Source organism: Spea bombifrons, chromosome 11 (assembly GCF_027358695.1).
Source record: "Spea bombifrons isolate aSpeBom1 chromosome 11, aSpeBom1.2.pri, whole genome shotgun sequence".
NCBI lineage: Eukaryota > Metazoa > Chordata > Amphibia > Anura > Pelobatidae > Spea > Spea bombifrons.
In genome coordinates, this window is record NC_071097.1 from 27,414,279 (window position 1) to 27,441,762 (window position 27,484).

Sequence of the window (27,484 nt, forward strand, 5' to 3'; positions counted from 1 at the left end):
GTTAATTTAGGTCATTCACGCAACACGGACCCCCTTACATTTTTGTAACAGGTATTGCACAAAATCATCAGCTAGTCCAGATGTCATTTAAGACAGAGGACTACTACCTGTGCATAGTATACGCAGTATGGCCCTTTTACCTAATGCTATAAAAATATTTTTTTTATTATTATCAATAATAATGTTTCGGTTTGTCCTAGTCAGTCATCCGCGTTTGTCCTACGCATCCATGAAGGATTTCTCCAGACTACTCCAAAAAACAGAGAGGTTTTTGAAAAGCAGCATTAGATCACATGGAAGGATACGACAAAGAATGATCAATGTCTCTTAAAATTATTTGCATTTGTTAAAGTAACCGTAGAAATTACACTGCAGCCTCTGACGTGTTTAGCTAATCCAGTATTGAAGACCTGGGGCTGTAAAAACAACGCTTAACTATTCACTAAAGGGATCTGGCAGATGAGATGCCTGGCTTCTCCTTGACCTCCCTATACACCAGGAACGTCCAACTCCAGTGAGCTTCTGATGCATGAATAGCTTGGTCAGCCCCGTATAATGTATAGTTGAATTAGTGAGATATCCTCAGTCTCCTCAATCATTGAACTACACATTGTGCAGGGCCAGCTCAGCTCTTCTTGTTGGATACACGGAGGGAGATAAACTCACAACTCTCCATTTAGTGAATAGAGCCCTCTCTTTTACCAGGCAGCACACGCAACTCCTCATAACTTACACTTTAACTATTATCACTTATACTTTGATCAGCCACAAAGGGAAAGCCTTTCCTGTAAATCGTGCGCTAATTAACTGCAAACAAATAATTATATTTTGGCATTTATTTTACAAATTGATATAATAGCAATTTTATTGCACTTGGAGCCCTGACAGGGCCGGTCCTGCCTCTAACTGGGCCGCATCTGCCAGCCCATGGCAGGGACCCTCCTCACCTGGTGTATCGCCTCATCCTCCTCTGACTCATCGTCCTCGATATCATCGGAGTCTTCCCCCGAATCGTCTCCCTCCATGTCATCTTCAACATCGTCCGATGGCTGGTCTGATTCCAACGCCCTCCTTTTAGCGCTGGAAGCCATGCTGCCACTGTTTCTTGCCCAGCGTGCGTGAAGGCGGAAGTAAACAGGAAGCAGTCACGGGCTGAACCACTCGCAGCCAACAGGGGTTTGTGTGTACAAATTATACTAAGAAAGCTCCGGCTCCACGGCAATGGCTACACTAAACTCGTCATTCAGTGCCAATAAAATATTGACAGCACACTGGTCTGGCTGTATATTATATGACCTGGCTGAAGGTAAAGTTAGTATATTTCATGTTGCAGGAATCCCCCATATTAGCAGAGTGTCAGACCGCCCGTGCAGAGTTCCTGGAGGGCGAATGTTTGGGGTTTTTCAAATGGATACTTTTCGGATTTAGAGACCTTCTGACCTGCCAAGTATACAATACAGCGATGTAAATGCAAAAAAAAGTGAGTGCAGCAGCATGTAATAATAGTGCTTCAAGCCTTTAGCAATACATTTTTCATATATATATATATATATATATATATATATATATATATATATATATATATATATATATATATATAAGCGAGACAGAGAGATGTGCCTATATTTATAAACATTTATAAACTCATATAGCACCAGCAGATTCTGTAGCGCTTTACAATCAGACTCAGTAGAATAAATTTAAAATCACAAATCTAATCACACACATATATATAACATGCATGTACAGAACATAGATATCACAGCCCGGTTGTATTCTTCTTGTATGTTATATTGTTAATATTATTATTATTATAATGTGCGAGTCCCTGGGGTTGTGGGGCTTTCGCAGTCATTGGTAGTGCAATCACGTTCACCATTGCATTGGAGCCACATGTGTCTTTTGGTGAGAAGGATAAGGACAGAAGGAAGGGAGCCCAAAATTCTCAGGACTGTTCTGGCTAATGAAAAGGATTCAGTTTGGGTTTGGAAAATTGAAGAATACCGTTGGCCCTCGGAAACAGCGTTGGAGGCAGATGGAGAAGGCAGACAAAGTGTGACAAACATCTGGCAGCGCAAGAATTCCGTCAAGAATAAATTGATTTATCGCAGACTGGTCATCATGCGAGATGGGTAACGCCTCATATCGTAACATTGCCTCGTTAACCAATCACCTTCAACACCTGGGAGGAATTACTGCTGAAGACTCTCAGCCGTACAGTAGTGGCAGTGTGGAAAACAACAGGCTCCTGGTAAGTGACATGCCTCCCTCATACTATACATAAAGTACATGACCCAATCATTCCGCCAGGGATTGGTCCTACAGAGTCTGGTAACCAACATGCCTTGGATAGCTGCTGGAAATGATGCACGTTGGGTTGTTAGGACTGTCCCAGAATGTGTTATATAGCCGTCGTTCCACAATGGCTGCATTCAGAAGATTGCCCATAGTCTCCTGCAGAGAAGATGTTATTAATGGGGTGATTCTGCACTCCTCGCTTATTCTGCGTATATTCCCTAATGCCTAATGTGTAATGGTCCATTGATGGCCAAAAAGCCTCCCCATCACTACCTCCAGCAGGTGTCTCCTCACCGCTATCTACAGCAGCCTCGTAAAAACTACAGATACAATCAAAAACAACCCACACGCCATCTCCGGTCCCCTCATCTCAGCCAAGGGTCTGTGATGGGGAGAAAGTCACTGCCTTTCCCCACAAGGGTAACAAAACTGACGGTTCATCCTCTGTACCCACAACAAGACTGTATATATATCAATAAAGCTATCCCATAATGATTTGTGTCTGTGCTTCAATTAAATGTCATGTTGTTAAATGTCCAAAGTTCTTCCGCTGTTCTATACTGCAACTAACACTACACTAAGCCAAAGTTGGGAGGGCCAATGTGAGCTTGGTTATCTGGGACTGTAGGACCTTTTAACTCACGAGACGCTCCTGCAGTTCAAAGCCCTCTCTGGACACCATTATTGAGGAGGCTGTATTTGAAAAGAGTAATGCCGACGTACCTGGAAACGCTATGAGTTTGACCTGGAGTCTCCAGGTGAAGCATCAGTTTATTTTTCCTCCTGGCCACGCCCACTCCCAGCCCATTTTCTGACCACCACCCCCCCTTCACAAACACCTTTCCCAGAAGGTGAGAACTCTGGGTAGCCTACACTGGGAAGTTCCCGGCTATGAATACCAAAACCCCCCGCATTTCAGGCATGCGCGCTGGTGAGGGATGTAGCTGGAGTCAGCGAGAGGTTGGACCACCTGCTTACCTTACCCGAAGAGCCAACTTGCGGCGCTCGGCTAAGAGGGAGCTGCTTTCGGAACTCCCTGGGACAGTCCGGAAGATCAGCCAATAGTCCCTACTGCTTGGGAACATAGGTATCATGACTACCCCACTAAAAACAGGATGGTTAGGAGGTATGTAATTCCATATTTGGAATCCTACTGCCTATTGCTCTATTATTATATCACCAATTCTGCAGATACGTTATGCGTGGATGATACATACCGATAAAGTTAAAAAGTCTAAAGTTGCACATTATTGTAGACTTTAAATATCTGCCTTACCATAAATTCTCTTTCAGAGTGCAAGACATCTAAGAAAAATACATGCTGTAGGCGGCGTTCCGTAATAAATAGCATTTTAGGGAACTGTCAACCCATTTTTAAATGGAAATCGGAAGCAAATTGTGAATCTCAATATAAAATTCTGCTGCGAGAGTTGATGCCGGCTGATATTCTTACCGTTCAGTATATGAACCCAGTCAGTAAAGAGTAATCCGAGCGGCCGCGTGTATCTCCAGAGACCATTCACGCTCATGAATGCGATGATTACCCTGACTGCTTCCAAGAACCGAGCTCCGCCAGCACGGAGCGAACGCCTGGAAAACTGGGCTCGGATCTCACGAAAGTGGGCAAGAATACTGAAACGCTGTACAAAAATATGCAGCTTTGAATGTAATAGTTTGCGTCATATTCTCTGTATTTTATAAAGGTAAATATACCTTGCAATATTTAAAATACAATAACCAGGACAATTTTTAGTGGGTGTGGTTAGAGGTGTGGCAGGGGTGGGGCTTTACTGAGACTGACGCATATTGACAGCTATTTAAATGGCAGGGTGAGACATTTAGGAGAATAATGTATTTTATGATGCTTTGTGGTGACTTTTAGGACTGTACAACGCTTTACGGGACACCTGAGAGGTTCACAAATAGCATTAGGTCCATGATTAGGAGGCTCTATGATTCTAGAACATTGATATCAAATGTGTGTCTATGTATCTAGATATTGCTATAGATCTATACACTCATACATATAACATAGTTTTAGTTAGCCGATAAAGGAATCATCTTTACTAAATTTGCCCTAAAATGAAAATAACATTTACATAGGGACTTTACCGGGCGTCGTGTAGTCTCTAACTAAAAGCACCTCTATTCCCTCCCTCTCTCCTCCTCTCCATTAACTTAATAGATTGTAAACTTATTGCCAATTTTAAATTGACTGTAAAATATTTTCACTGCCCCTTATTGTAACAGCGCTACGGAATCTGCTGGCGCTATACAATTAAATGTAACAATGCTGAAATGAACCTTTTAATCATACATTTATTGTAAAGCGTGTCTAACCTTAGCACTAATGTGTACATAGGTATAAATTGTCAGTGTTTTATTTTGTAAGAACATGTGTTGTGTCATCAGGCAGTTGCTCTGACGCGTGCAGAATTTAGGTTTTCTTATCACATGGTGACACCCTCCGGAGAACGGTCTAACTTTGCTTACTCATCACCCAAAGGAGTAACTGCTTAACACAACTGCCGGCAAGTTAACGGAGATCTGTTGTGTTACTCTTTCCAGAGCCCTGCTAAAAAAAATGAAGGTTCTGCTACTTAAAGACCCCAAAACGAATGACCTGTCTTCAGATCCTTACGTCAAGGTGAGCAAAATAAGATTTACTACTAATTAATAACAAGACGGGTTTATATAAAAAGTTACTCTGGTGAAAAATGGTCTAATCACCGAAACAGCCAATGGAATCGTCCAATCAGGATGACCATTTGCTGTGATAACATGACTTCGTTTGAAACATTGTGACATTGTACCGTTTTTTTGGGGTGGTTGGTTTTTTACATATACACATTCAAAAGTTTGGGGTCAGTTAGGTGTTTTCATGGAAAACAAGGGTATTTCTAGCTGTAAAATAATGGAAAATGGTTTTCTAATGAACAATTAGTTTTTTTAAGCTTGGATTAGCGAACACAACGTGCCATTGGAACACAGAGTGATGGGGGTACTAAAGGGCCTTTATACCTATGAAGATATTTCATTAAAAATGTGCCACTTCCAGCTACACTAGTCTGCAGTGTATTTCTGATCTATTTCATGTTCTTTTAATGGAAATAAGCTTTTCTTTCAAAAACTCCCTGTGGATCTCTTCAGGTCTTTGTAAATTTGTCCCGCAGCAGCTATAGAATCCATGCTAGCAAATGTATCGATGGAATGACGCTCCAAACCAGAGTGTCTCAGTTCATTCAGTCAGTGTGTTTGGTGTGCAGTGCGTGTGGCATCATCAACAGCGTATCGAGGGGTCCGACTACTCACCAGCATAATGTTAGTATTTCGCTTGTGTTGAAAAAAAGAGAATTTTTCTTGAATAAGTTCAGCTTTTAGTAAAATGAAAGAATGTGTCTCTGAGAGTACATGACATCACGTGTGTGCAGTACATATATGCCAGCTTAATGCCATGCCTCTCACGGGTCACTAGGTTTAACAGAGCGATCTTAATGTATATTTTGCCCCATCTCAGCCTTTTTTTTTGGAATGGCTCAGACCGACCTGAGAACATTCTAGACTGATGGTATGTATGGGATAACAAAGTTAAATGCAAAAATTTAAAAAAGTGATTATTAAATGGAGCTTAAAATTTACAGTAATTTTTTTTACTGTTTTCAGCCACATATTTACAGTTTTTCTTTGGTCATAAAAAATACAATTTAGGAAATACTGACATGAAACTTTAGCAGAATCTTTCCCAAAGTCAGCTGATGTAGAAATCCACCTTCTATTTGAGCCATTAGGTTAAAACGGGTAAAATAACGTGTTCCTACATTTTACATGTCTGCTTGCATATTACATGTCATTATTTTAGTTTGGTTTTGCCTAATATAACATTTTATTTCTTTCAGGAATTGTCATCACATGGTTTCCAAACTAGGCTAATACCTGTGCTGTCCTTTAAATTTGTTTCCCTCGAGATCCTTTTTGAGAAGGTAACTTTTTACCGGATTATATGACAGATCATCTAATTTATTGTAGATTTTATTCTAATTTTACTTTATGGCATCATAGTTTATATCATACGCTGGGAATTCATTCAAGAGCTGCACAGAAGCAGGAGAACTATCAGGTAGAAATATATATACTGCAAGAACAGAGGCTTTCTCCATTGCCAAGTCACTTCCATTGGGTCATTATTATTATATATTATTAATCATTAATATAGAACCAACAATTTACTTAACATTGCGTATCATTTACTCAAATAAACAGACATAAATACCATTCATGTGGTAGCGAGGGTTATGCCTACAAGATTGTTTTATTGCATTGGCTCTTTGTGTATTTCTTCATATTAGACATTATTATTATTAGTCATTTTTGGCATAAGTGTATTTTATTTTGCCTGCAGTGTATAGTGTCTACATTTACTCTAGATTAGTAATTTATTCACATCGAAGGACTATTTAATATTTGCTAAAAAAAATTCTCTCCAAATGCATAACCTTATACTTTATAACAAATTGCATCCAAATCTAAAATCCCGATATTATTGCTTGGTTTGTAGATCTTGTAGATAAGAACCATTCGGCCCTTCTAGTATTCGACAGATACGGTCTATTTCAGTCCCCATTTGCAATCGCTCAGACGTTTTCCGCATCGAGTGTTAATTTGATTTGTTTTAGATTATTTGCTTAATCGCCCTCAGATCACCATTAGAGATTTGCTCATTTATTTTTTTCTTATCCAAAAGCTTTCTCAACCTGAAAATTATGACGGTCTGATTTTTACCAGCCCAAGAGCAGTAGACGCTGTCAAATTATGTTTGGAAAAGCCTACTAATAAAGAAGGTGAGTACAAGAGAGATAATTAAAAATTGTTCTTGTGGGGATTCCGACTTTTCCAATCCTGCAGCCATTCACTTTATTAAGGTCCATTAATGAAGAAATGTATCTTAAGGTTCCATTTAAAATGACGACACTCTGATAATTTAATTATAACTTGGGAAACTAGTCTATATTTAATTATAGTCCGGTTCGTCAGAGACACTTGTTTGCTGTGTATAAAAGTTAAAACGTCTTGCGAATAAGCTGTAGTAAAAGAATATTGGCATTTCCAGGCGCACGAAAAAAAGTAATCGAATGGGAAAAACACTCCTCGCACTCGTTTCAGTATTTAGTGGTGCATTAGGAAGATATCAAAAAGGTGTTTCACCCCCGTATGTACATCAAGCGCTTTCATTAAATATGTCTGAAGTCGTTACTTGACTGGCATTTGCAACACTGTCTACTGCATAATAAATATAACAAATCCGAATTTGTGCTCTGGATCAAAACATTCTCAAAACATGCATGAAGGGGAATTGTTTCTGCGAGAACCAGGTAACTGGCTCTAGGGCAGTGGCTTCTCCTTCCTGTTGCCTAAACCTGGCTTCGTTGGTCATCGTCTTGATTTGATCTAAAACCTCTAAACCCTTTGCCACTGGGGGATTCTAAGAATGAATTCCAGTGCTATAGTAAAAGAGGATTTACTGTAAAGATTGTGGCGTTCACAAAACTTTGAAACCAAACCAATGGGTTTATGGTGGCGATGGGGTTCTGGGACCTAATCAAGTCCTGCGTTACTAGCATAAAGCGTACAACCTTTCCTGCCAGGGACCATACATTGTAGAAAGTGTTCTTAGGGGTTCTTACCCACTTCTATGTACTGCATTATGATCTTTTTGAGGTACTAGAGTCAAGAGCAGCTTGCATTTGGAACATTTAGGGTTTCAACCCCCTGAACACAGAGTTTGCGCAGAACACTAGAAGGACTGGTAGAGGAGACGGAAATTTCCAGCTTTCTAATAGGCATACCTGAGAATTTCACATGGTAGGCTACCCAGAGCTCTCCCCGTTTTGGGGGATAGCTATCCAAATGTAGGGAGAGGCTAGCATCAGACAGCCTTTACTGGTAGGGGACTGGGCAGGGGAAAGTGGGTGGGGTGTAGCCTGAAAATGGGCGGGGAGTGGAGCAATATTGGTATAAGCATAGACCTACACGGAATGCTCCCTATTCATGGGGGGGCTGGGCTTTCTACATGGGGGCATGTGCATTAAATGGGTTGGGAGGAGGCGTGGCTAAGTGTCGCTGTCCTGCTTGGAGAAAGAGGAGAGTGACCCGGAGACCCAGGAAAGCAGAGCTTCATCCAGAGACTCCAGGTCAAACCCTGAAAACTCTAAGGTATTATTATTATTATATTTTATTTATATAGCTCCTACAATTTACCCAGCTTTTCATACAATACATATATTTAAAAATATATATATAAAAAAAAGGATGAACCGATCTCTTAACATATAGCATTCCATAACCTGCTGAGACAGACATTTGTCTTGGCAGATCTAACACCGTTACCCAAGTGCAGGGATGCCTTTTCTATTCACAAAATTAACTCAATAACCTTGTTATAGCCATTTATTTAATTGTGCCGCTCAGAATGAATATTTAAATCATATGTACAGTTATATATGCTTTTTACCTTTATACATTTACACACTAATATACATTATTGTGAGTTTTATTGGTGTGGTGCTTAGGATCCCTTACTATATATAAAAATTTATACTAGACTTTTAACAACTCTTTAAAAAGAGGAGCGTCGGGGCAGAAAGGGTTTATGTTATATCACATAAAATATAGCAATAAAACATATGAGGAGTATAAAAAAGAGTGTATTTCTGAAAATGGTTTATAGTTTTTAACTTTTAGCGAGCCGAGCTATCCTCACCATCTGGCTTTGCCTTAGTATTTTAAACTTTTCCCGTTCTGCTGAACTATGGAATCTGTTGGCTATTTTAGATTTATAATGATAATAATTCTGTATTACCAGGGGGGTAAACGTATTAAACAGTGAGAGACGATCAAACACCGCACCTTACTATGCATTATGAAGGGCCACCCTGATGAGTTGTCCCACTGCTGTTATTAATGGTAGGCGTCCTAGCAGTTCTTATTATCTTACAGATGTATAAATACTCTGAAAACTGTGAATTTTCCTTTTTTTTGGAAGCGTATTCTCATGTAACAGAGCTAAGTAGTTATTACATACCCCTCAACATTTCAGGTGTCCAAATCAGGACACCTGAAATTTTAGTGGGTATGGCAAGAGGTGGGAGAGGCAGGGCTAGTGTCCATAGGAGGGACCACCACCCATCTTACCCAAAGAGCCACCCTGCGAAGCTCTGCCACTGAGCGTCACAATGTGGCCACCTGGTGGTCTGTGGCCCAACAGCGTTGGTTTTACAACTCTCTGGGCGGGTCAAAGGGGGTCAGAGTCAGCTTCCCAGGGCGGCAGGACAAGGCCTGTCGGTCAGTAAGTTTTATTTTAATCAATATGTTTGTTCCCACCTCCAAGTGGGAATCTTCAGAAAAGGGTATTTCATAAACCAGGGGTGTCCAACCTGCAGCCCTCCAGCTGCTGCAGGACTACATCTCCCACAATGCTCTTTCAGCTTAGGACCTGGCAGAGGAGTATGGGAGATGTAGTCCCGCGGCAGCTGGAGGGCCGCAGGTTGGACACCCCTGTCATAAACTAACTTGGTTTCAGTGAATATTTCCTTGGAACATTGTTCTAGGATGTTATTAAGTATCCACACTCACTTTGAAGTACTAAGTTATTTCACGTCAAGCTGCATACACAGTATTGTCCAGAACTGCTTTGTGATGCGGAAAAGCGGCGACATTTTCAATAACCCTGTGATGTCAGATACTCATTAAATAAAGATAACAGCGTTTTGTTTTCAATTACAGTGGCCCACTCTAGAAATTATTGTAAATTAACCTCCTTAGAAAATTAATATAGCAGTCTCATTTAGGATTTTAATTAGGTCTTTGATTTTAAGCCGCAAAAATCACACTCCATGAAATCTTTAATCATTACTAATATGTTGTACTGGGTTATTAGAACCGTGCAGAAAATTAGCTTCTGGCAATTTTAGTTTACTTTTTTCTTGTGCCAATGATGCCATTTACGCAAAAAAAAAAAAAAAAGGGAGCTACATGCCACCTTGGATAATTAAACTAAAGAACCAGAGTATAACTAAATAGGTTAAACAAGTATAGGCGTGCGTGTCTCCCCTTAAAATAAATTAATAGCTGAAACGTCTTGTTTTCATTTGAAACTGAGAAAAAAATATTGAAAAGTTTTTACATTTTAATAAATACTTATGAAAAGACATCTCAGTCTTTCTAGGTTGTCCTTTCTTGGCCTTTGACGAAGTTAAGCAACATATGCAGTAAATGGAAAAACAAAAAAAGAATTAATGAATAGGGAGTGATGCAAATAGAAGTAAAAAAAAATCTTTTTTAAATCTGCCAGGTTAGGCTAAAGTACCTGTGCAATGGCACAGCTGCACTCCGCTGGAGGCAGACGTTGGTGTGCTGAGTTGCAGACGGCTGTCTGCAGTAGCCTTAGGCTTTCTCTTTGGCGCCATCTGTAGACACAACCGGAAAACGCAGTTCACAGCGAGGGTCTGTAGAATAGGCAGAAAATAACAGAGTCTGTAGGACGAGCAGACTGGCCAGAGCATCTGTGGGATGAGCAGACTGGGGTACCTAGGGCTAATCCAAAAAGGGAGTCAAAGTCCTGATCCAACTCAGTTGCAGTTCAAAGGGCAAACCAGGTTCAATGTCAAAGTGCACACCAAAGGTTGAAGTTCAGATAAATTGCAATATGGTAATCCACGGGATATAAACAGAGCCAGGAACAAAATGCTCTAGCCCTTGATTTCCACAACAAGCAACAGGCAGGTATCTAATGTCCATGGAAGGCAGAGAGCCCGGCGACCAAAAAGCCACCTGGTGGTGTAACGGTTAGGTGTGCTAATACACTACTATACACTACTATAGCCAGGGTCGCTGGTCTGAAACCTCCATGGCTTCTGACACCACGACAGTAAAAGGGATGGGTATATCCATATTGGATAACCTGAACATGGGAGCAGAAATACACCAGCTCCATATATAACGTCCATTTAATAATACGCTCCCGTTTAATACACGGAAATGGTTATGCCGGGGGCATTTAAGATACCATCTAAAATGTTTCATACACGTATCACTGTTATAATCTGTTATTTCAAAAAGCAACGGCATGGCTTGTTCCTTGAACACAGACATGGATGAATGAAACGTATGACCCGCTTCTGCTCCAGACAGAAGAACGGGGTTTCCCATTATCATCGATCCACAGTGATCACAGTAAATGATAGCATTATTATTCTGTATTGACCTGCTGCTGATATATTCCCTTATTAGTATACTTAATGATCCATGCAACATAGTTAAGTATTGCAATACCAACCATGAAATAAAAAAAAACTATCTTAAACTAATGAAACGTTGCAATTTTTACTCCTCCGTGCTTAGTGAAGAATACACAAAAAAAAAAATACATAATAATTGCTTTTTCAACGGGTTTTCCCAGGGGCATAAAAGAAATAAGGGTTTTAAACAATAATATGTAAAAATAACCATAAATAGACCTATTATTTTGCTTAATATTTTACAGCATTTAACGGTAAATGTGGAATTTAAATATCTGATCTACCAGTAAGCTCCTTTGCGCAGGGCTCTCCTCACCTGTCAAATTGTTATGGTATATACTACATATTATGTCCTGTCTACCCATTGTACAGCGCTACGGAGTATGATGCCGCTATATTAAACAATAAATAATAATAATCTTGTCGTTGACATGGCATACGCAGCCCCGGTGGTAACAGGGAGGAGACAAATACCCTTCTCCCCCATCAGTCCGCAGAGTATCTGGGGGAAGACCCTCCAGCGGGGTTTCTGCCGTTACAACGTCGGTCTACTAGTGGGTGATCTGTGTTTCTAACATTTATTTTTCTTTAATGTAGCTTGGGAACAATGTCTAAAAGGCAAATGGAATTCTAAGCGAGTCTACGTGGTTGGGAAAGCAACGGCTGCACTGGGTAAGTGAGAAATTATTTCACGAACATCGTTCTTGGTATTTCTACCTTCTAGACGATGCCAACTGGTTCTATGTTTATTCGCAAGAGGGGGCAAGGCATAGTTATTTATATGTGATGCTTCGAAAAGGATTACACCGAGATGGTGCAAAAATGACTTTATTTTTAAAAAAATGAAACATTCCCATTCATTTTACATTTCAGCCCATTAAACCTGCTGAATGAGATATTTATTTATTAAAAATACAACCTTGTGCCAGTAAGGAAACGGTTCTGGGCAAAGAAGGAATAAGGAGAAACACAACAGCGATTAATTATCCTGATAAAGTCTTCTTTGTCGAGGTTAAATCGTCCATCATATTTAAAAGAACACCCCGGTGTCCCAGGCATGGTATTCAACAAAGAATGATTATTAAAGTACTTTGTACTTTAAGCCTGGGGGTGGGGGGGTAGTCACTTATCTACAGGAGAAGCTGCAGCTTCAGAGCTCTCCCATAGTCTCAATGTTTTGTGCCTCTGAATGGCCGCTGGAAACAGCCAATCAGGGGCAGAGAAGCCTTCCATACATATACAACAGGGTCCACATGGAAATTTAAATGGATTGCTTGCCAATTATATGCATTAAGTGTCCCTTTAAGCCAAATGTTTCCAAAACAGTTGGCGCATTTACGCCCAAATTCTATACTTTTTAAAGTAATGTAATGATGTTAAAAAACAGTATAGCTGATTAATCACAATTTATAGAAACCCATTTAAATGACATGATTGGTGGCTAAATGACAGCCTTCCAGTAGTTGCCGGACTGCACAGACTCCACAACTACCCCGAAATGAGATAACGCTGGCCATTTATTCACTGTGCCGAGCCCAAGCCACCCCGCTTCCCCCCGCGTGTGATATATACGGCGGCAGAGCCGTTCTGGTAATTCACGGCCGTGTCCCTCCCTGACTAGAAGCAGACGCTGCAGATGAAGCGCTTGCATCCTAATGCGATGCGGGGGCCGTATTACTCTCTGCTGCCCCTTCCCAGCTACCCAAAGTCTTGGGCTTATTCTTCAAGGAGTATCAGATGCCAGCGGGCAGGTATTCAACACGGAGTGCAATTTCCATAACTCTTTCTGTCTGCTGATTAAAAGTTTAAAAGCAATTAACGTTTATATTATGATGTGTCTCGTAACCTTGAGATCTCAGCCCTTTGTACGCGGTGTGTCAGTGTCCATATCAAGGATATTTAATACCCTTCAGTATGGATCGCTGCGTTAAATGTTGGCGCCACATCAATAAAAGATCATCATGAGCATGGGGAAGCAAAACGGCAGATTTAGGCAAATATCTAAAGTATGTGCGTGTGTATATATATATATATATATATATATATATATATATATATATATATATATACGGTATATATATTATATAGATACAAGATAAGCTACTCTGTCTCTACTGTTAAAGGAAGAGCAGATTTGTTGAGGTTTATGAATGAGGTCTGAATATTTCTCATTGCAATGCATCACTTTATTGCGCAATACTCTTTTTTTTATTATTATTTTTAAATTATTGATTTATGCTTTCATCTTACCAATTATTAAGCGGACAGGTCCTAATGCATCATATTCAGATGCTATCTGCGATTTTTCTAAAACGGCCAATAAATCACGTAGCGACAGATGCAATCTTTGTTCTGCGCATTTCTAACACTCGGAGGGGATAACAATCATTCATAGCGATTGTATTTTCATACGGTGAACACACACAGTGGCTAAGAACCAACGCTATCTATACCGTGGGAAATACGTCTGCGTTTCCGGGTGAGAATAGCTTCTGACAGTTGAGTTGTAATGTCTATATTGACTGTTTTGTTATCATTACTTCATTTTTTATTCTGCCTTTTTCTTTTTTTGTGTATTCTTTTGCTGCGATAACCTGTTTTGTCCTTGAACTGTATAAGCAGCGGCTGTACGTAGCATATGGCTGAACGAATTAGATTTTCAAACCGCTACTAACTCTTCGGCAAAGGCTGCTTGTGCTCGTTTTTAAAGAGGTCCAATAAAGCTGTCATCTCCGTTATACTTCAGCAATATTATATTATATAACCTACCATGTCAGGAATCGCTCAGAAAACCAGCACTCCCAATTCCCAGAGCAAAGCCCGGGCTCGAAGCCAGCGCTGACGCTGCAACGCAACTCTGAAATAAGGCCGAGCAATCCACCGCTGGAAGCCGCCGGGGATCGTGTGCTCTTTGACATTAAAGAGTTTGTGGAGTTACTTAAGACACCGGGGCATGCATCCAAATTACAGCAACCGCAGCAACCCCATCTAACTCTATACGAGGACTGCGCTTCGGGGGTCCGGATTCCTTCATCATTAATACATAGGTTTTAAAAGTGGGGAGATGCGCTGGAACCCCGCAAAATTAAATACGGGACCTGATCTCCTAAATTCCGAGCTGATACACGGAGTAGGTGCATTCAGCGAATGAAAAGAGTAAATAGAAACATTACATGGTGTAATATGTATAAAAAGGGGCCGAAGGGGCCGCTCACTTTTTAAACAGGTATCCGAGTTCTTTGTATTTTCTGTATATGCAGGAAAGCAGAGAATGCAGAAATATAGGTAAGCGATATAAAATGTATTTTAATATATATATAAAAGTACCTACATAGACATAAGTGACAATGGTCATCACATAGCCCAGTCCTCGCTATAACCTCCTCCGTTGAGGAGCTACTGGAATCCAGGCTGTCCAGTGGATATCTGAAATTAATACAAAAGTAAAAGAAATCCCCAGTCTGTTCCCCTTCATACAACGCGTTTCACCCTAATGTTATGTTTGGGGCTTCCTCGTGATGTGTAGTTCCCTCCTGTAAACTAAATAATAATAAATAAATATATAGACCAAAGCAGGTCCATTACACGGTCAAAAATGACTTTACTATTACTTGGGGATAATTAAAACTATGTAACAATACTGTCTTTTTTTCGAAAATATTTTACATGGTTTTTAACGTTACTTGTTATGAGATTTCACATTCCCAAGATCGTTATAGTGAGCCTCTTAATGGTTATGACTTAAAAAGACGGTGACATTTAAGGCAAATCACGTCTATGGAGCGTTCTCGTTAAATCAGGTGTAGCCCATAGGAAACCTGTTATCTTTGGCTCTCATTGAAGCCGTTCTTTTTACATCATACACGCTGCCCTAGACGACGCTGTCTGAGGTCATATATACCTGCCGCCTGGGTAAAAGAAATGATTTTAGTTGATGGTGATGACTCACAGTCCACTGTTAAGCAAACTCAATGGATTTGTTCTCTTTAAAGACATTTTAGATTTTTTAGACTCAGCCCTAACCAACAGTAAGCTGTATTCATTATGTTTCTTAATTGCTATTTATTACAGCTTGACGATCAATCTGACTACATCTTAACTTCTTTTAAGTCATTAGATCCCTGTTAATGTTTATTTTCACATACTGTGTCCCGTTGACACCGATATAATGTATGGTTACGGGTCCCGACTGAACAACCACGGAGAGCTCTACGGTTTAGCTATGGATTTGCTTAAGCTTGACTTAAGCTAGGCCATTTATTTTTCACCTATCAATTTCTTCCGGCCTCCTCTTCCTGACATGGAACGAACAAGTTCTGGAAGTGCTTTTGTGTTTTAAATCAACGTCCTATTGAAATCGGTGTATTCCGTCCGGCCTGGGCACACAGGGTACAACAGATTAACGTGGTCTGCTCTCCGAGGGCAAGAACTGGATATGGTCTCCGGAACACGTCATTTTGCTACTTTGTGTTCAATGGAAGCTCAGTAGAAACTCCGGAGCAGATAGGGCACCAGCTCAATCTGTGGCCCTGTATCTTCTGTTGAACCAAAGTTGTCACCTAGATGATGTCCCGCTAAAGCCTCAGCCTTCCATGTGTCGGCGGCCAAAAAATATCCCAATTACTAATCTTTTATGGCCAATGATCACTGTCATTGTACTTTTTCCCCTATTAATATTTAAGGGACTTGTGTCAACACCTGTGTTAAAATCACCAAATGACATCTAAATTGCCTTCGTCGAGAGACACAAGCGCTCGCAGCCTAGCAGTGGTGTTTTTTTCACTTGAGCTCCCTTTAATTGTCTGGTAATTAGAGCAGTCTAAATATTTAAACAGAGGCAGACGCCAATCTCCTGTGTGACGGATAAATTAGCCGCAGCTTTTTTGCTAGATCACACCGTACATGTTAAGCGACAAGACTTCCCCCCCCCCTTCATTACTTGCGAGATGTTAATATTTGTCTGCGGCTGGAGCTGGAGCCTTTGAATCTGCTTGTCACTTTACTTAGCTGCGGTGTTTTAACAAAGGCTGTGTTAGCGCGGCGCGCGGTTATCGGGATGTCTGATGATATAAATGCAAATTGTGCTGGGAGAGCACAGCGTGTTTTAGAGGGTGTCATCGCTGCTTGTGTTTGCTCCTCTACGATCTTGTTTTTAGGAGTTAAACTATAAACTTAAGGCCATGGGGGTTGATTTGATTTGAAGAGCTTTTTTTTAAAAAAAAAAAATGAAAGCTCATAGTTACCAAAAAAAACCTATTCTTGTGTCCTGCGTTCCAAATTGAGCCTCTCATTGTTCCCCATTTTGCAACCAATAGTGCAGCCAGTCCAGAATACAGGATCCTCAGTGCACAGATATCCACCATGTGGTAGAATGAAGGCCGGGGTCAAAATCCAGCACCAAAGAATGAGGCAAAATCCAGTCCAGATACGGCAAAGCTCCATAGATGATGAGTAGATGATCTTGCAGTCAGGATAATCAGAAATCAATAACAGAGAGCATGAAATAATATCACACTTTGAGACTCTAAGGAGCTATTTGAACAACTACAAGTGCAATGGTGAATTAGGAATATTTAGGGACAGATTCTCCACCTAAGACCCATTTGTGTCACTATTGGGTGCCATGGGCCAGTTTAGTGCCAAAACGGCAACACAGCTGCACAAGAGGGTATGCATCCGGACGGATACACATTGCGTTAGTATTTCGCTAGTGCTGACTGACAACAACGCAACAAGGAGAAAACACACTCAATAAGGCACCAAAGGGCATCTTGCGCAGCACACGTCCTCCAACACCTTTCCTTGCAACATTGGTTACGTTACCCCATCACAGTGTTATCTCGCTTATACACGAACCCCAGAGAAATAAGTATAATAATTGAGAATTATAGAATGCAGAGAATATGCAAATTAAAACTGGTTGTTAATTCCACCATAAAAAAATAAAAAAAGTTGCTTCAGGTACTTTCTTCAGTAATCAATACGCATTCCATTAAATGCCTTTTCTCTTTTCTAGTTGCTGAAATTGGTCTTGTTTCTGAAGGTGAAGAATCTGGAAACGCAGAGAAACTTGCAGATCATATTTGTTCCAGTAAGTCTTCCCGATGCTACAAGACATTGAACTTTGAAATAGAAAGTCTGTGGTTTAAGAACATGGAGAGTGGTCTGTGTAACTACGTATTCTTTCCATTCTTAAAGGGACAGTCACGACCTGTTTCATTTGCAGGGCAAAGCCCTAATGCACAGCCTCGGATACTCGGTTACAACTCTGTGAAACCTAGAACAAGCATATAAAGGAGAATAAGACTAATAAATAAAATATTTTTTTTAATAATAATTCAAATCAAACGCTGAGTCAAGGGAGATTGCAACGTTTGTCTGGCTAAGAACAGGTTAATTGTTTTCCCCAGCAACGCTGCGCCATTGACTTTTGAGTGTTGATATACGAAAGAGAAAGTCGATAAACAATTACGCAAATTGCATATCTTACAATGTTTCGAAATAAAGAGAGCTGATGGCATCCTCGGCGGCTGAATGCTAAACACCAAACGTTTAGCGTGACTGCTGCGGGTTATCTGTTCGGACGAATGTGAAGACGCGGCGTGAGGCTTCTCTCCAGGTCTTACCTGTGCAGTCGCCGGTTTTACCCTTTTGCTTCCATGAAGCTGTGAATAGCATTCGATCGCTCGCTAGCAGTGAATAGATTCTTGGAAACCTTATATTTAACAGAAACGTTTAATTTTTGTTTGCATTACACGGGAGAGACGTAGGCCTTAGGACAATACGGACGGGGCTGATCTAGATGGTTGGGAGTTGGTCTTTGTTGCGTTCTTTGCCTTTCAGATTCTGAAGACCCTTAGAATTGTAGGTGTTTACTCGGTTTGTGTGGTGGACAATCCAAAAGCACCAGTTGGTTGTCTTTATATATGATTATAGCCATGTTGAATAGGAAGGAGTTTGTTCCAGACAGTTTGACCCTGAAAATCTGCCCCTGAGATTGGGGCAAAAACCCCAAGACTCAGACCCAGAGAGTTCCCGGAGTATATTTCCTCGTGACTTGATGTCAGAAACTGACTTAAACTCTTTAGCCGTTTTTTGACGGTATATGAGGCCTTTCCGGATTTTCCGTAGTATTAGAATGCATATTCTTCGAGGAACTCTGTGTTTTAGCTGCTGTTCTTTTTCCCGTCGTTTCCAACTTTTTAGATAAACAACCTTTTTATAAATGGGAACATTTGCGGGAGGATGCGCTTGGCTGCAAATAAACATATTTTCCATCTAGCAGGTTTACTGCCGCAGGAATAAAAGCATTTTGTGGCCATTCCAGCCATCCCAGATCAGTGCGGATTGAAGACTTTCAGTCTGTTATTGAAAGCACACATTATGACCGCACAGAATTCTGTCCGGGGTTTACACAGATTGTGTGTTCAGCTGTCACTTCCATTTACAGCGTATTTGCTTTCTTGTCCAGTTTCTGGAGTACATTCTTACTGCAAACAATGTAATAGAAACGTATAAATGGCACTTTCTGCTGGCCCCGACGCGTTTTCATTTTCTCTCCCAGCTTCACAGACAGCGAGAGAGAGATAGAGAGAGGGTTTTTCTCTCTAATGTAGCTCCCTAGCAGTGATTAAAATAGCTTTTTGCCGTCTTGATATAAAGAACATTTCTTATTTCTGGGTAAACACGCCACTTCTGTTGTTGTGTGGCAGACAATATATTAATAGGCCGTCTGAACTTTGTTGACAAGCTTTCATAAAGTTAACCTTCTCTCTTTATTAGGTCAGGAGAAAAATGGCTTAAAATCAACGAACTCCGCCAAGCACAGCTAATCCTTCGCACATCTTGGAGGAAATCCTCCGTTGTTTGCGTCGGTTCTGTCACTCCTTAAGGGACGTCGGGATTATGCACAATATTGTCACAGATTTACTGAATAATAAGTCAGTTGGGCTAAGGTTTTTTTTTTTTAATCAAATATTCAGGGAACATCTATTTAATACCCCTCATCAGTATACGGTGTTTGGACCGTGAAATAAAAAAACAAGAAACTTATATTGCATAATGTATATTTTAAAGATGCTATATTATTATGGTGAACAAATAACACCAAAAGTCTGTTTATTTTAATTAAGTATTAAACTTGGAGTTCTTTTTGCTGAGAAAAAATTGGCAGTAATAGCAAAGTTAAGGGGCATTCTGCCTGTGTACCATTTTTTTATAATGAGCATCTGCTGTAGAAGTGGGCGTGGTGTAGTCACCATAGCAACCTGGGATATTTTATTAATTACTCAATTATGTCTCTTGTTTTTGTAGATGATCTTCATTCATGTTCCTTTCTATATTTATGTATAGTTCACACACACACACACACACACACACACACACACTCACACACAGTGTCCCAGACTCCAATGCTAAAATAGTAATAAAATGTATCCAGGTCGTCTCTATTACTGTAATCTGTAATTTATCTGTGATGGTATCATTGTGTGTTTATGGATAGTTATGTTTATGCCCTGTTCTTATTTTTCAGCAGGACCCGTACATTCAAGACCTATTCTTTTTCCCTGTGGATCATTGAAAAGAGAAGTCCTTCCAAAGAAACTTAAGGAAAAAAGTATGTATAATGTTACATATTCCCAAAGGTTACAATGTACTGGATCCAGTCTAGAAATAGCAGTGAGGCAGTTGGGTGACTTTCCCGGTTCAAACACCACACTGAGCTGATGCTTTATGGCTAGTGAATTCCACCCATACAATGAAGTCCTTTCCACCATCAGCTTTCAGCAGTCAGAGTGTCCAGCAGGGTGATTAAGACTGAGCCATTCATAGAGCACAGTCAAATATGCACCTGCCTAAAAAAATATATTATTTATAAAGACACAATACTTTACTCTATAGAGTTTATTAAAAAATAAAATAGACAGCATGTTGTTTACTGAAAGCGTTAGTAAAGTCTCAACACTCAATACCTGTCATTACCATGAAACTGATTCTTGGAGGTGATCGAAATCGCTAAGACAGACAAACTTTTATAAATTAACCTTTTCAGTTCACCACGGCCGACCCTTCCTGCTGTACGGTTTAGGCTTATATTTTATATTCGCTCTTCTAGCTCTCTTCATGAAGTTTTACTTTTCCTTTGAAATGTTCTCATTATTTATACCCCTGTGATACACCACGCAGACCAGCAGAGAAACGGAACCCGGGTCGCGTAGGTCTGTCTGTAACTGTATCTCAAACTCAAACTGGCTCATCTCTCTTTACATTTATTTCCATTGTTTGTCTTATGAAAGAAATATAATGAAATTCAAGGGAAAATTCTTAGACTTCCGCTTCGTTTTCAATTGTTTTGAAACCTCCTCCTAGTATTTGGCCATTCTTACAAATTAACAGGCAAATTCAGTTAAAATGAAAATGAAAAATAAAAAGATAATAAAAATGATCCCCATCGTCACACAATTTCAAGTTAAATATAAATAGTAGGAATAATTATAAGATAGGAGTAAAAGAACACCCACATTGAGTGCTGGCCAAGGGGCCGGAGAGTTACCCATTCGTGCTGCACACCCCAGCAGCAGCAAGGGTTAATAAATATTAATAAATTAGTAAAAAGGGTTAATAAATAAATATTTTTTGGAAACATTAACATTCTGCGTTCTGCCTTATTGTTTTGTGGATACTTATTTTTCCGGCAGATAATATCTATTTTTCCTATCGGAGGAAATTATGTGCGACTCAATTTAAAGATAATAACAGAATCAAGTACATACGGGGGGGGATGTTCTATCCAGTCCCCTGACTTGTGCAGAAATTGAACGGTGCCGCGAATGTACCCCAAGAGGATTTAGGAAAATGAAAATGGTGTGATTGCCCGGGCCGGCGCTGTAGTGTGCACCACAGTGCTCTCTACACTCCCTATAACAAGCATTTTAAATGGGAACAATCATCGGAGGTTTCTCACTTTTTGATTAGAATTGCGAAGCTTGTCCTCCGCGCAACAAATGTTTTATTGTATTAGAAAGATTTCCATAAGGAAAAGAGAAGCTGGCAGACAATTTAAGTGCTCATTTTCTTCTAGCGAGTCTTTGGAATATCTCCGTGCCACGAGACAACCAGCTTCATAGAAATCCGTTTTTATTTTCTAATTACAGACGTACCCCTGGAGACTCTTACTGTTTATCAAACAGCCCCGCATCCCGAACTACAAGCATCTCTGACAGATTATTTTACTAAGGTATTCCTTTTAACATTGCTGTGGTTCCGAGCACTGGTGAACGCCAGGGGTTTGGGGTTTATTTACTCCTCTTTTTAACCAAAATGATATAAATGCGTTTATTGCTTTATTTCTACATCCTTTGAATTTGAGACAATATTGCTAAATAGCAGCACTTTGTCTTTTAATACACTTCTTAATGACCGCAATAACAGAGGCTGACTCAGATGTCATAAGGAGCTCTCTCTTTCAGCCGTTATTTGGAGATATGTGTCGGTGCAGCTAAGGTATTATATAAAAGCAGCGAGAACGGATTCTTTACTTTTTTGGTAGAGGAGAGAAAAACACTTTTATTGCGGGAAACTAGAGCACCGGAAAATAAAGCTTTTAGTAAGGTAGCCAGGAAGAACCTTGAAGACGGCCATGTTTGGAGTACCATGCGTAGCCCACCTTTGATCGAATATCAACATTTGAAATGGCCAAAGAGGGTGAGTTTTGTTTCAGAGGCTTTTTATATGACTCTATGACACAATTTGACATATAAACCATACGATACGTAGAAGCTTCACGATGAGTTATTAAAGGGTTAATATTCCCGGAGTCTCAGGGTCATCTCACTTATAAAGCACCCAGGTATATTACAGAGATACCCCAACAGTGTAAACCCGGTGGCCATTTTGCCAGGATGCACACGTTGCTAACTAGCACTTGGAAAGTGGCGCCCCCTTCAGGATGTCAGAAACTGTCAGGAACTGTTACTCAATTATACATCCTGCAGGGCAGCTCTTTACATGGGCTCGTCGGGAACATGTGACATGGACATGTGCACCAGAGAAAATGACTAATGTGTTCACCCTCCATCCAAACGTCAGAAACAACACTTATCCAAGATTAGGATTTCCATGGAAGTGGAAACGTTGTATTTGTTATACCTAAATACCATATATATTATTTTTATCTCCGTGATTTCTTTAGGAGCGCATTCCTCAAACTGGAAATCTACATTAATGTAATTTCCCCTTTGTTGAAATATTCGGCAACAAGTAATTATTATCCCTGTGCTACATTTTCATCAAGATTCCTTAAAAGCTGTTTTTGTTGTTTGTCCTCTCGGTAAAACCAATACGTGTATCGGCCAATGGCGTCCCGGACACACTTGGCGCCTGACCTTAATCGCTGACGGAAGCGGGGAAGGGGCGGCCGAGGCACCTCCATGCTAATAGAAGAACCCATTTCCATGCGTTACACCTGAGTCAATAAGGGCTGACACATTGTGAAACCATTGAGTTTAAAAGGACCAATAACTCATTAACATTCTATAGCATCCCCAACTGTAGAAAGAAAAGTAGGTCTAAATGACCCTGTTACTAGTCTTAGGCGTCAGCTTTATCAATGAAATGTTTCAACTAAATGATAATGGATATTATAAGAGAACAGTGTAGCATTTAAATATTTGACAACCAATTAAAATGGGTTCATGCGTAGATGAGGATAAATACCTTTTGGATGTTATAGGTAATATTTGGTTAAAAAAAAATTGAATATACTGGGTTATTCTGTGTGTATCTGTGTGTGTATATATATATATATATATATATATATATATATATATATATATATATATTAGACATCATTTACTGTAGCTTGAAGAATCTTTTTTTTTATTTTTTATTTAAATTGGAATAATATTCACCAACCAGGGCAAAATGGGCAGAAATTTCTTTGCATCTTTTTTTCCCTTTGTTCTAGCCGCTTTTTCCATTAAAAGAGGCTTTAGGGAGCAGTCACCTTTACCTGCTATTAGACCTCATACATGATTAAATTTATGATGGTATATAAGCGGGGGTACTGCTCATAGGACCATTCCACCGGTTGCCATGGTGATAAGTACACATCTCAAACTGGATCAGAATCCCGTTTAATACGTAATACCCATAGTGTTATGTATTTTTTTCCAACAAATAACACCTTTTTTTGTCCGTTTTCTGTACAGGAAGGCATCCCAGAAAATGTTGTGTTTTTCAGTCCCTCCGGTGTTAAATTTTGTCTCCAGTTTATTCAGGAACTAGCAAGTAATCATCTGTGTCGTTTAAAGGTACGTTAACCATTTACACCCCCCTTAAAATAAAAATAGACCTTGCCATATTAGTGGTGGGATAACGATTAATTCATTATTATTTTTGTGGGGGGGGGAATAGAAAATCAACCTGAATTAATAAAATAGCAGTTGTAACCCAACACCAAGTAAAGGTCAAATATTTATGCAGACATAGATTGTTATATTGTTAACAAATGTATAGATCAAAAAATATATTTGTCTAAAGTTTTTTTGGTTTGTTAATATAAAGGCTTCAACTTGGGGTGAGCCAGTGACCCCATTTGATCCAAACTTTGCCTTATGCTTAGACAGTAGGGACATTTTTGTAAACACACAAGCAAAGAAAAAAATAGATCAGCGTCAATGTTGCACGAAGTGCAGATCAAAATGTATTTTCTACAAAAGGCAGACCCTTTGTCAAATAAACTGACGTGAAAATACGATAATTGTGATTATGGTAATTTCTCCGCCGGCCTCTTTGAGAGAGGCGTACAGATGATGAATGAGGCCGATGATTTAAGTCAAATTCCTCTGTTTTTATGTGTTATACGCATATCCTCACTAAATACTGTAGTAATATCTTGTTTACGACATTTAAATTCCTTAACCTCTTTTTACCAATATAGGTTAGTGAGTTTGTGCAAGTTTCATAAACTTTACTCATTGTTTTATAACTGATGTAGGAATCAATGGAAAAGGAATGTTCAGTACTATAAATATTCTATTTTTTTTAAACAAAAAAAAAACAATAAAAATCCATTTTTTTCCTTCTTATAAACCAGGTCTAGCGAGAGTAGAAATAATATGCATGACATAGAGACATTGTGAAGACTTTGCTGTAATCGAGGGTCCAATTTTGCAATCATGTCTAGATGAGAAACTGAAATATAAAAATAAATAGCCTCTGACTTGTGTCTTGAACTTTTCCCCATGCCAAGTTGTGTTCAGAAATGTACTTTCTGAAGCGGGAATGATGACATAAGGTACATCAATTACAATTGACAGACGCACCAAAGGTCACCGGCGTTGCAGAAATTTATTACATTTGTTTGCGCTGACATTTGATACGGAATAATTTTCTAGGGGCATGTTGTGCCAAAAGCAAGGGTGTAGGGGGCTATTAGTTTAACTCTTTGAATGCCAAAGCGTTTTGCTTATATTACAAAGCAGTAGAACGCTTTACCCCCTGCAATCAATTAGAACTAAACTGTATCCGAAATACACATTTCTCCAAAGTAACAATATTGTATGTTTTATGTTTTAGTTTTCTGCGATTGGTCCCACGACAGCCGAAGCCCTGAATGCAGTGGGGGTCCATGCAAGCTGCACCGCAGAGACCCCTACGCCACAAGACTTGGCAAAGGGAATAAAAAGCATTGGAGAGCCATAACTGTGTGATATATGGATTATCACATACCCTGTGGAATCAATTAAACATTATCTGTTCCTTTAAAGGATCTGGCACTAGATGGGTTTCAGGAACATCTAATGGTTTATGCCATGATATATCGTATTCATTTTGAGCTATGGGGTGCTTTTGAAATGCAAATTGTGTTTTGACACCATTAAAAGTGTATTTTTCTTGTTGGTGATGTATCAATGATTACCCTTTGCATAGAGAGCAGGGTATCCTGTTTTGTTTCTTTATTATTCTTACTTTTGGATGATTTGAGAAATAATGACAAGTCATGCAAAACTATTATAAATCAGCGCATGTCTGGCTCATCTATCAGATGTGTTCGAAATGCACAGAACATGCAAAATCTTCAACAATTCTTCTAAACATTTAGTAGGTCTTATACGCAGATGTGTAACATTTTGGAGAAAATACAGTTATTAAAACTGATTTCAGTTCCTTGTAAGTAGTGCTTTCCATTGAATCCAATACCTACCAGCCGTACTCCAAGCTAGTAGGGGAAAAATTGTAAGGAAGGTTCTGAATTAACGTTCTTCTGCTAACATCAAGTCAATAAATGTGAGAGAAGAAAGGTTTAATTTTTCTGGCCTTGAAGCCGGGGTTGCTGGAAGTTTGAGGTGCTATGGACCCCGCAGACAAAGTCCGATATCTGGCGCACATTCCACAATTGGTGTTTAGTGTTTTTTGGCATGTTAGTAACTGCAACGTTCACTTTGGAGCCTCCATGGCAACTTTTTTGTTATCGCTAGCTCCAGCCTTCTGCAGATTTGTTATGATGCTCAGGGCTAGGGCCTAAAAGGCACTTTTTTTTTTGCTTTTTATTTTTTTTTTTTTTAGCTGGCTACATGACTATTAATTCTTTATTTTTACTGAATTCACTTAAGATGAGGTACAATGGAAACAGCCTCAGCGGAGCTCTACCACACATTTGTTTGATGATGTAGGAGGTGGGTTGCTAAGTATATGCTCTTTTTCTTGTCTTTAACTTAATTAACTGCATTGGTTCTTGAAGAGCGTGTTGGTATTATGTTATTTCCATATGAAGGTATTTTTTTTGTCAGCTTACAGGGACCAAGAAGATATAGCCCTCCGGCAGGCATTTCAGCTGGTGAAGGAAGCAAGGGGTCGTATATCCCTTTACTGTGGCCCTCACAAGGCCCCTTTTGGACACCATTAACCTTTTTCTCTTCACCTTAATTGAAGAACTGCATCTCAGGGTTCAATATATAAAAAATAAATAAAAAAGATATTCCTGGGGTTGTTGGAATGTGCTTTTCTGGTCTTAGACTGCCATCATGGGGGTTGAAAACCTGACAAATAAGTTACATTTTAGATGATACTTAGGAGTTATCTGTTCTCTGCTGAGCTTGACTGAATAGTTTAAACCATTTTCGCTAATCCTTAAATGCTATAAATCCCTGCATATACCTTTTTACTAATTATTGAACTGAAGTGCTGGAATCCTCCCTCCTCCTTCTGAGGATAAATATATTGACAAAGTAGAAGCATCGTACAACTTCACAATGCAGACGTAAAAATGAGTCGTACGGATGCGATGCGGGACACATTGCTGCTCCTTGTGGATCCAGTAGGAAGAAGAAGGCTATCAATTAGTATAATTAATGGTATAGGCCTGGGTGCCCCATGATGGGACATCCTATTTTGTAATGGAGACGCTATGTATAGTAGGAGAAGTGGCCCATGGTAGCTGATGTGCCGGGGAGAATGCCATGTGTCAAATTCAATATTGCTTCCCATTAATGTTATTAGAGTTGTATTGTTTGTGTCTGCCGTGTAATATGTCTTCCAGTTAACATTTAAGGAGATCCGGGTATGCCTCTCATTATGTCTCCCCGTCATTCCAACAACAAGATGAAAATGACTTAACATTTGTTATATTGAAAAATCAGCGTCCCTCTATCCAGTTTAGTATTTCCCAAAGCTTTTTATGTAATGACTTTGAATTGTTCATTCCATTTAGCAAATCATTTCATTATTTATCTGTTTATCCATCGATATCTATCATCCAGTGTGTCCACATTTTTTAAAATTACTTTATTTGCAAAGTTCAACTAAAAAGTTTTGCTAAAGTGCTGTTCAGACAATGAGAGGAGCCGGGTCGACGTTTTATGTCTCCAGTTTGGCTGGACCCAGTGGGAAAA

The 27,484-nt window shown here is 39.6% G+C and overlaps 2 protein-coding genes across 4 annotated transcripts in view; one reads left to right on the plus strand and one right to left on the minus strand.

Moving 5' to 3' along the window:
• Positions 1–27,484, minus strand: part of BCCIP (BRCA2 and CDKN1A interacting protein) — an 88,539-nt gene that overhangs the window by 9,184 nt on the left and 51,871 nt on the right. Inside the window, exon 2 of one of the 2 annotated variants that reach the window (XM_053450946.1) lies at positions 948–1,096. In XM_053450946.1, coding sequence (XP_053306921.1) covers positions 948–1,091 — 144 coding nt within the window. In that variant the 5' untranslated portion in view covers positions 1,092–1,096. Of the gene's footprint in view, positions 1–947; positions 1,106–27,484 lie in introns of those variants that run through there. The other variant, XM_053450947.1, reaches the window with a different exon arrangement.
• On the plus strand, positions 4,808–25,526 carry UROS (uroporphyrinogen III synthase). 2 transcript variants are annotated; one of them, XM_053450948.1, is made up of 9 exons: positions 4,808–4,945; positions 6,195–6,278; positions 7,040–7,136; positions 12,189–12,263; positions 17,608–17,682; positions 20,125–20,208; positions 21,746–21,828; positions 23,801–23,902; positions 25,170–25,526. In XM_053450948.1, exons 1-9 carry the CDS (start codon positions 4,883–4,885, stop codon positions 25,293–25,295), a joined length of 789 nt encoding a protein of 262 aa, XP_053306923.1. In that variant the 5' UTR covers positions 4,808–4,882; the 3' UTR covers positions 25,296–25,526. The 2 variants fall into 2 exon arrangements, with proteins under 2 accessions (XP_053306923.1, XP_053306924.1); XM_053450949.1 differs by having other exon boundaries at positions 20,128–20,208.

Excerpts from the sequence above, each read along its gene's own strand:
- UROS (XM_053450948.1), top strand. The coding sequence starts at position 4,883 with ATGAAGGTTCTGCTACTTAAAGACCCCAAAACGAATGACCTGTCTTCA. Across the intron at positions 7,137-12,188 it reads AAAGCCTACTAATAAAGAAG|CTTGGGAACAATGTCTAAAA; the intron begins GTGAGTACAAGA and ends TCTTTAATGTAG. Across the intron at positions 17,683-20,124 it reads TGCAGATCATATTTGTTCCA|CAGGACCCGTACATTCAAGA; the intron begins GTAAGTCTTCCC and ends CTTATTTTTCAG.